The 9,706-nt window shown below is 37.2% G+C and overlaps 3 protein-coding genes across 4 annotated transcripts; 1 reads left to right on the forward strand and 2 right to left on the reverse strand.

Moving 5' to 3' along the window:
* Positions 1-208: 208 nt before the first annotated feature.
* Positions 209-5,555, forward strand: T01D1.8 (ZP domain-containing protein; the record flags this gene model as incomplete). 2 transcript variants are annotated; one of them, NM_001392987.1, is made up of 4 exons in its annotated part: positions 209-444; positions 4,556-4,763; positions 4,810-4,929; positions 5,402-5,555. In NM_001392987.1, the coding sequence occupies exons 2-4, from the start codon at positions 4,707-4,709 to the stop codon at positions 5,507-5,509; spliced, it is 285 nt and encodes a 94-aa protein (NP_001379969.1). In that variant the 5' UTR covers positions 209-444; positions 4,556-4,706. The 2 variants fall into 2 exon arrangements, with proteins under 2 accessions (NP_001379969.1, NP_001300591.1); NM_001313662.4 differs by having other exon boundaries at positions 298-444; positions 5,402-5,509.
* On the reverse strand, positions 467-2,537 carry T01D1.5 (Serpentine receptor class gamma; the record flags this gene model as incomplete). Its single annotated transcript, NM_001313661.2, has 4 exons — positions 467-959; positions 1,011-1,317; positions 1,620-1,997; positions 2,367-2,537. 4 exons carry the CDS (start codon positions 2,535-2,537, stop codon positions 841-843), a joined length of 975 nt encoding a protein of 324 aa, NP_001300590.1. The 3' UTR covers positions 467-840.
* Positions 5,556-5,978: 423 nt separating the features above from the next.
* abu-11 (Activated in Blocked Unfolded protein response) lies at positions 5,979-8,028 on the reverse strand. Its single transcript, NM_061278.6, has 4 exons — positions 7,930-8,028; positions 7,066-7,284; positions 6,448-7,017; positions 5,979-6,385 (listed from the first exon to the last, which is right to left on the reverse strand). The coding sequence occupies exons 1-4, from the start codon at positions 8,002-8,004 to the stop codon at positions 6,062-6,064; spliced, it is 1,188 nt and encodes a 395-aa protein (NP_493679.1). The 5' UTR covers positions 8,005-8,028; the 3' UTR covers positions 5,979-6,061.
* Positions 8,029-9,706: the final 1,678 nt, after the last annotated feature.

Genomic DNA, 9,706 nt, shown 5'->3' on the forward strand with positions numbered 1-9,706 from the left:
CGGAAATTTGCCGATTTGCCGGAAAAAATCGTTTGCCACCCACCTCTGATATGTACCATATTTTAGTTCACTATCAGTTGTCAGTTTTAACATTAATCTCACTTTCGAAGAACATTTCCTGTAAATCAATTTGAAAATGTTATCACACTTTCATTGATAAATGATAATTACGTCGTTCCCATCATTATCTTCCTTCATCTCAGTGTCTATCTTATTTAGTATACATCACACACTACCATTATCATTCTCTGTGACCGACTTTTCATTACACATTCTCCTCTTCTGCCTCTTATTCTCTACTACTACTACGATGTCCTTAAATTATTTTGAAGTTCCTATGAAATATTATATTCTGCTTCTAGCTTTTATTCCACATGTTCATGGACAAACTCAAATAAGCGATAACTTCCCTGCGAGTGATATCATTGAACTACCAGTCGGCAGGTGTGAGTCTTTACCGTTTGAAAATTTTTGGCGATTATATGATTCATTTAAAAAAAGAGTGTTAAGAAGAACAGTAGCAAAAATCGTGTTCTTTTATCAAAATTTTAAATAAAATCTGGGGTGTTTTATGACAAAATAGCTAGGCTTAGTTCAAACAGTTCAAGACATGTGAGAGTTTTTCGGTGAAGTAGTAAAAAAGTAAAAGATTTAAGGACAACAGCTACTTGTTGAATGCGTGCACTATGTTAGGGACTATTGTAAAATTATTCATCATAGATTGAATAATTAGGGTTTGTGGAACTTGGTGTAGGTGACTATAATATTTCAAGAGGTCAAGGGATTAGGCAGAGGTACATCATGGGGAGAAGCATAAGTAACTTTTAACCAAATCAACGTTCAATTAACAATATCATCATTTTTTGGTGGAGGTTTGGCTTTAAACTGTGGTTCCGAATGGTTAATTCTTTCAAAATTAATCAACGCTGGTCTAACAGTGGCTGTTTGTGTTGCACGATCTGTAAATTATTAAAAATTGTTAAATGACAATTTATTTAGCTGTTACTCACAGTTAAACAGTCTTGCACATGGCTCCAATAAGATAAGCGTTCCTAGGGTCTCAAACATTGGGCTACAAAGAGCATAGTCAATGAAAAATGCTCCATAACCATTTTTTCCGTTACCAGCCAAAACCATAAACATCACCACGACTACATTGAAATGTAGAAATATCAGTTGAGTTATGATTTGACAGATAAGAGTCCACAATATAACACGCTCTTTTTTGATTCGATATTCCGATTGAATTATTGGCATTAAATAGACAAACTTTGCGCATTTGTAAAAGAGTAACATTGCCGTGTTGAGATAAACCGTCTGAAAAAAGGGATTTCACGGGATTCTAACTGAAAAAAGAGATTTCACGGGAGTCTAACTCGGCCTCACTTCAGACTTTTAAATACAAATTCATGCTTAATTTTTTTACAAGCTAAATTTTGAGCAACAAAACACTCACTAGCAAGTTCCTTGAATTGAGATCAAAAAATTTTCAATGTTGGGTGATAGGTTTTTCATCTCCTAAAAGGAGCACGGCAAATTTGCCGAATTTTTCAAATTTTCCAATGTTTGTCGTGCTCGGCAAATATCCCCATACTCTAACCCCATTCCCAACTCCTTACAATTAAAGCCAGCACAGAATAGCTAGTCAATTCAGAAAAGCATATCACTGAATATTCCAAATCTTTGATGCTGGAAGCTGCGTTCACCGTGTTATTTTTGCCCAATACGGTTATAACAGCATCTGGTAGAAACCATATCCATCCGATTGACAATGGCATCAACATCCATATAATAATCTTCATAGATTGAAAACTATTTCTTATCGTTTTCTTTTTCTGATGTCTTCCCATGTTATAAACGAGCGAAATTGCATACATTGCTGATTTAGCAGCAAAAAACAGTAAAACAAAAGGTTGAATGCAATGGATATATGGCGCGAGAACTGACGAATGTGGTTTTGCTCGAATCGTGAACGATCGGTCTCCAAAGAGGAATTCCTGCAAAAAATTAATTAGCTTTGGTGACTTTACTTTTTTGTTGAAATCTCATTGAATTAGTCAAGGCGGCCTAATAGATCAACTTAGTCCCCGACTTCTGGATGGGAGCATGGCATTTAAAAGAAGACCTTCCTAATAGACCCCTGCAAAATATTTTTTGCAGAGGAGCACTTTGAACTAGATGAATTCGATCTGAAATTGTGATCAGTGCACTACTTTAAAAGCCCATAAAATTGCTCCAAATGGCAATTTTTGAAAATTTTTATGATTTTTAGGCTATTTCGAAGTAGACAAGTATTCTGGAAGCTTTTTGGAAATTCTTATTTTTTGGAAAATATCTGAAAAATGTGTTAATTGTTAATTACTCACTTGCTTGGACAATAGCGCACATAATGAGAACAATCCATTCATTGCTGCATTATAGAGAATTAGATTTTCTTGTACTTTGTCGATATACCGTGTTTGCAAGGTGACAACTGATGGAACTATGATATTTGATAGTAGTCCAGCAGCACAAACAATGGTTTGAAACTGAATCATTTTGGAAACAAACACCTAAATTATATTATTTATTCTTGTTATTTCAGAAATTTTCAAAAATACGTTGATAGAAATCGCGGGGTTATGAAAAATAGAACAAAAAAAAGAAGAATGTGTGATATCGCAGAACCTCATGGGGGAACGTCACATACCAGTTATTATTAGTCAGCTGAGAGCTCGCAAAAATGCGAAAATAAATTGATTAGACGTCTTAGTGGCTGATGGAGAAAAACCTTCAATTTACTCAAACCCTTTGGGAGTTCACAATACATTTACAAGGTGTGTTGAAAACAGGGCTGTGCGGCAAGTTTGCCGAATTTGCCGTTTGCCAAGCTCGGCAAATTTAAAAAATGTGGACATATCGAATTTGCCGACCTCGGAAAATTTTAAAATTTGCCGCATGAAATTTTTTTTCGTGTTGTCCAAAAGTAATGGTTTCGATCAGAAACTTAATGAAAGCAGGGCTCCGATGAGGTCGCCGCAACGGCGCCCGCGCCGGCCTGACGGCGTAGCTTACGCCGCATGTATCCGAACGTGCAGTACGGCGCGGAACCGCGAACGTGTCGGCCGTTTCCAAATAAACACCTTTTGCACTACGTTGCACCCACACCAAGCTACTCGTTTCACGCCTATCTACGGAGCCCCGAACGTGTCGGCTGCCACACACATAGCTCATAAAAATAAAATTGAAACATCATATTTTTCGAAGAAAATTACTTCAGTCTGAGTGCAATTCCTGAGATAACCTGCTCAGCTGCCCGATGGGAGTTAAACGTTGTCGGGGTCTAAACTAATTTTAATTGGGATGACTGTTTTAATGGCCCTTAAAGTGGACTTTGTTCTTCCGAGATCATGTACTGCAACAGTGCAGTATCGTGCATGAAATAATATCTTGCAAACTATGCCATGAACTCCCGAACCTTGATCTTATCAGCACCAGAGAAATGAAATTTTCTCTTACAACTACGATTGATGTCAGTCAATTAAGCATTCATATCAGTTATCTCACCATTAGTCTGTCTATGTTCACTACGGGGAGCACAGTTTCGGAATTTTATTGTTAAAAATGCAAGGCATTTAATTTAAACATTAGTTGTTATGTACTTTTAGAAAAATGTCAAATTTGGCACGTCTGAGGCAACGTTTGGTGTAGTTGGGTATTTTTCTCAAATCGGCGAGCCTTTGTCTTTTAAGGAAGTGTGGTTTGTATATATTTGGTAGCAAACATCAGACAAACTTCGCTAGACTAATTGGGGAGTACGTGTAAGAACAATAATCGGCATTTGTTAGATTTCTGACAAAAGCTAGAAGTTTGCGCATAAAATATTTTTATAGACACTCGAAAAGTAAAGCTTAATGTGTCGTCGACAAGCCTAATGAAGCTCATAGGGTAGAGGTGGCACAGCAGCAGACTCCGCCCAAAAATTTCAGCACAGCGGTAACAAATCAAGGGGTTTTATTAGCAGACATTCGACACACACGAAAACGCAGAAAAATAGTCATAAACGAGAAGAATATCTGAAAATCATAATTGATGGCTATGAGGCTAGAAGCGATAGATGTGTGCGTATGGAGTTACTAGATAAGGATTTGAACAATATTGAATTAAGATAATGGACTGACTATTTTTCCTTTGAGAATTGAGTTGCACGAGAAACTGGGGAGTTTTTTGAAAAAAAAAAACAAGTTCTACGAAAATATCTAAAGAATACGAGGAAAAATTTTAAAAAAAGCACTGTTCAAGAGAGAAAAAGTTCCTCTGAACATTTTCGGCAAAACTGATGTCCGGCAAACGGCGAATCGGCAATTTGTCAAGAATAAAAATTTCCGGCACATTGGCAAACCGGCAAATTGTTGGAATTCTAAATTTCTTGCAAATCGGCAAAACATTTGCCGAATTCGCCGAAATTGTCGACAAAAAAATTGCCGTATGGCAATTGCGGAGGGATTGATATCGTCTTTGAAATCAGGAAAAACATAAAACATTCAATTTATTTCTTTTTGAACCATCGTTGTAGGTTTCCTGAACCAGAATGCAAGTACAGTGTACATCATGGATCAGACAAACTTGGACGAATTGTGACATCAAAAGTGAACATTGGAGATGAAATTTATCACTCGTGGAATTGTAATTATAGTGGCGATCACAAAAACTACTTGTTCTGTGTGATGGTCAATAATTGCACGATTTCAGACAGCGGGGAGGAAGAAATAGGAACAAGGAAGGTAAGAGCAGGTCGATAACAACTCAATAGTAGAGTATCATTTAAAGATTCAAATAATCGACGAGAATGGGTGTTCGGTGTTCCCAAACATTCTACCCGATATATCATATCAAGGAGATTTATCAGCTGGAATTAAGGTTCACGCGTTCGCATTGGATGTGGACACGGTAAGTTAAAAGTGGAATAGCACCAGTGGGAATTTTGTCTACAGTTATAATAACCCAAAACCACCGAATATCATAATAAAACACTCAACAAATTTTAGATTTTCATAATTTCCGGTCAAAGTTTTGGCAAATTTCCCTATTCAAAAAAAAAAAAGATTTTGAGGAAATCTAAGGCAATGTCGCATCTTCCGACGTTCTATAATGTTTCAAGACGAATAACCAAGACAAAATTACAGTATAAAGAATGTAGGAAACAAATTTTGGTCGACTTTCAAAACTATGAGTGGCAAATGAAAAAACTGAGTAATTGCCACTTTTTGACAGTAAACAAAAAATTCTTTAAAAATTTTTGAAAAGTTTTATTATGGTATTTGGTCATTTTGCTATAAAATGAGTAGTTTTTAACACTCTCCCCACTGACGCTACTCTACCTTTAAGAATCGTGTGGAAAATATCACTTCTAAAATCTCAGACGGCTGTTCATTTCACATGCAATATAAAAATGCTGTTCAAGGACCATGAACAGTGTCAGAGGCCTCGATGTGGAAACCAACGACGATTTTCGAGATATTTAAATTGAGATATGATATGAATAAAACATTTTGTCTAATAAAATTTTTCAAAAAGTTTCACACGCAGGATTTATGTACGAAATGTTTAATTATTATTGCGTGGAGGTTTTTTGTGTCAAAATCTATAACAACTAATATTCCCAAAAGACTGGAATTAAACACCGAAAACCCTTATTGACGCAGGTAACACCCTTGATGACCGTTCATTATTTTAAGTTTCTTACCGCTTTTCAAATATAACACGTAATTGGTGGGTTTAGCTTTTGTGGTAAAACTTCAGTTTCAGAAATTGAGTGGAAAAGAAAAAAAAGAAGATAGATGTTCCGCAGATTATAGAGATTGAAAGCTAAAATTTACATGACTGAATGATTCATAAATTTTTCTATTCTAGAAATTTCTCTGTAATTATCATCCCAAGAGGGAATAATAATGATAAAATATTTAGTGAAGATGTATGATGCAGGAGATGAACATATGTAGAAAACAATTTATTTATCAAAATATACACAAAAAACCATCACAAAGTTATTTTTTCCCAAAAATTAATAATTAAAGTTAATTTACTTTCTGCAGGAAGCCGAACAACTCTGCTGACAAGCTGGCTGACACTGCGAGATTGGTTGCTGTTGCTGAATGCATTGGGTGTTGCAGCTTTGCTCACATTGTGGCTGACACTGTGGGGACTGACGAGCAACTGGAACATTGATGGTAAGCTGAATTTGTTGTTGCGTTTGAACTGGAGCTGCTGGAGCAGCTGGGGAGCAGGCTGGCTGGCATTGAGCGTCGCATTGTGGAGCGCACTGGTTCACTGGGGTCTGCTGGACTTGGCATTCCTGGTTGCACTGGGTTTGGCAAGTGTTGCACTGGGAGATGGTTCCTCCGACCTACAAATTTAGGTTGGATTTCTTTAAATCTAGATTTAGAAGTAATACTATTAATATGTTACCTGAACATTGGTGTCTCTGTATGGCTGGTAGGTTGGTGCAGCAGTCTGGGAAGCTCCTTGGTATGATGGAATGGCTCCTGGCTGTTGGTAGTTGTTGTTGGTTTGGTAGTTGTTCTGGGCCTGTGGCTGGTAGTTGACTTGGTTGTAAGCGGAGCCAGATGGCGTGGCACATTGTGGCTGGCACGATTGATCACATGATGATTGGCACTGTTGCACTGGCTGCTGTTGCTGCTGGCATGTGTTAAGGCACGAGTTTTGGCAGGTATTGCATTGACTGGCTTGTTGCTGTTGTGGTGGGGCAGTATTGTACTCGGATCTTCCGGTGTAGGCTGGGATTTGTCCTGGCTGAGCGTAGGTTTGCTGTTGGATCAATTGTTGAGAGTACTGATCATCGGATTGACATGTCGTCTGGCATTGCTGCTGGCACTGTTGCTGTGGTTGTTGTTGTTGTGGGCAAGCAGCTTGACAATCTTGTTGGCACTGTTGCTGAGCTGGCTGCTGAAGCTGAACTGGCTGAGCGCATGCGGACTGGCAAGTGGAAGAGCAAGATGATTGGCACTGGGCGATTGGCTTAAATAATATGAAATGGCTAACTGGGTTGAATTTGGTTTGACTAACCTGTTGCTGGGCAACACAGCTCTGTTCACAGGAGCTCTGACAAGTTGGTGCACACTGTTGTTGCTGATACTGTTGAGCGCATCCGCAGCTTGATGGCTGTTGAGCTTGAGCGCAGGAGCAAGATTGTTGGGCGGTGTTGGTTTGAGCTGGTTGGCAGTTGCATTGTGGAGCAGCTGGAATGGCGCATCCACATGAAGATTGGCGACGAGCGCGGAGGAACTGAAAAAGGAACGACTTAATTTTTCAACTTAATTTTTTAGTCTTCTGGATAATATCTCATTTGCAAAAAACCTTCTAAATAGGCCCTTGCAAAAAAAATTAAGCGGCAGAGGAGAACTTAGAACTAGAAAAATTTCGATCTGAAGTTGCTATTAGTGTATTTTTTTTATTACTTTAGAAGCCCGTAAAATTGAAAATCAGAAAAACCCCTTGAGTGAAAAAATTTCAGATTTTTTCAAAAAATTAAAAATTCCAAAAAAATTTACGATTGTTAGCCAGCTCCTAAACATGCTAGAAGCTCTTGAAAGTCAGCAAAAATTCACACTTGGCACATTTTTACTGCCCTCGATAGTTCGAAAGTTGTGAAAAATTCATTGAAAACTTTTCAGAACGACTTTTTTGCAGCTCAAAATACTCCCCTGTTGCTAAATTTTCAGTAGTAAAATAATGAAGTCAAACGATAAACTATTTGAAACATATATTAAGAAGTTCCTATATTTTACTTAATTCATATTCAAGTTATGCAATTGCTTGTGAGTGAGCACGAAATGTTTTAAAATTAAAAAATAAGTATTTATAATATAAGAGTTAGAAAAGGGGAACAAATGAAATATTTATAATTAGATTCATAAAAATAATACATACCACATTCTCCTCAGCAGCCACCGCAAGTGCTGAAACCGCCAAAAGCGAAAAGAGAATTGAAAATTTGGTGTTCATTTCAAGCTTGTCAGAGTGAGTGATGATTGTCCCAATACATGCTCTTGCTTATATATCTTCCCGTTGCAATCAGTTAAACATCGCCCCCTCTCCTCTACTACCACCTCTGTCCCAAATTCCGGTTTCTTCGAGTGATGCGTCTCCAAATTTTTTGCGTGTGCCTGTGTGTGTGTGTGCTCATGTGTTTGGAAGAGCAGAGCAAGAGGGGGAGGGCGTGTTGTTATGTTGACATGTTGTTATTTTTTTGTTTTTTACTTTCTAGTATTCACAAGGGTTACAGTTGAAGAACTGGAGGGACGTGATCTTTCAGGACTTGGTCGATGTCAAAAGTCTTCCGGTGGTCTTTCAGCAGCCATCACAAACTACAGCAAAATATCTTTCTTCTTTAAATAATCTTTCTGATTAATTTGCAGTCACAAATTCAGTTCCTCATTCCTCATTACTCATAGAGTTATTACAAAGACAAAAATAGATATTTGAGAGTTCACTCGGTCAATCACCATTTCTAAAGTTCTTACTTTTCTTCCCAACAACATTAATTATCCCTGTGAAGTCTAGACTATGATATAATTGTTGTTGCTCAGAAAATAATCATGGAACATATTTGCAAATAAATAGATTTTTGTATATGGTGTAAATGTCATGAGTAATATATTACGTAATAACATTCTGACAGGACAATAACGTATGCTCCATGGGGTTTCAGGACGAATGACATGTTTTCTAGAAACTACATGAGTAAAATAAATTAATAACAAGATTTTGACAAATTCAAAACCCAATGGCAAAAGTATCATTTTCAACTTTAAATGGTTATGTTTGCAAATATAAGCTGTTTTTGTTGCTCTAGGAAGATATCAGTTAAAAACTCTTTAAAAAGTTATTAAAATGTATGAAGATTGCTTTCATTATTCTCAAACTTGTCATGTAAAACATCAAAAACCTGCCAGTCTATGACCTACAAATTGCGTCAATTGTTTGATGTTCTAAACTTGGTGAGAACTAGTTTACCAGCGCTGAATCTTTTTTGTGCTCAAAGCGGAATGGAATTTTTTGATCTTAGTCATTGCATCTTTACTCTTGTGGAGGTGCACTCATACTAATATCATATCATATAACCTGATAGTCTTGCCAATATTGCGGGAAACTGATAAATCCACTCGGCAAATAGTTTTGGTGCAGTTTTCGATATTTAGTACGAATGTTTTTATAAAATTATTTCAAGGGAAACCTTGAATACTTTGTAAAATTACATTGTACCTTTTTGCAGATAGAGGTCTTAAATTCATATTACATTTTTTTACAGCGCCTTCACACCCACCCAAATCCAAATTCCGTTGAATTGTTTTCATTGATACTCATGATTTTTTGTTACCACAATCGCTCACGCTTTTCAAGAGATTATTCTTGAGGAGCATGTTTCCTTAGGATCAAGGGTGTGGGAAGAACATTGCGAGAGTGAGAATGAGCACGGAAAATGACCGGTCTTTATGAGAGCGGAAGTATGTATACACTATCTCTATCTTGTTAGACAAATAATCAACACATGTAGTAGCTAATGTAGGAATGCTAATTATGTTAAGACGTGTGGGGGGATTAGATGCTGTGAATGAGCAGTTCTACAAAAGATCAAGGGGTACTGAGAAATTTGCTCTTTTCGATAGGAAGACTCTGCAAAAGATCAGATGCATGGATTCTCAAA

Source organism: Caenorhabditis elegans, chromosome II (genome assembly GCF_000002985.6).
Source record: "Caenorhabditis elegans chromosome II".
NCBI classification, from domain to species: domain Eukaryota; kingdom Metazoa; phylum Nematoda; class Chromadorea; order Rhabditida; family Rhabditidae; genus Caenorhabditis; species Caenorhabditis elegans.

Coding starts and splice junctions, on each gene's coding strand:
- abu-11 (NM_061278.6), bottom strand. CDS start 8,004: ATGAACACCAAATTTTCAATTCTCTTTTCGCTTTTGGCGGTTTCAGCA. Junction 7,018..7,065: donor GCTGTGTTGCCCAGCAACAG/GTTAGTCAAACC, acceptor ATATTATTTAAG/CCAATCGCCCAGTGCCAATC. Junction 6,386..6,447: donor ACAGAGACACCAATGTTCAG/GTAACATATTAA, acceptor CTAAATTTGTAG/GTCGGAGGAACCATCTCCCA.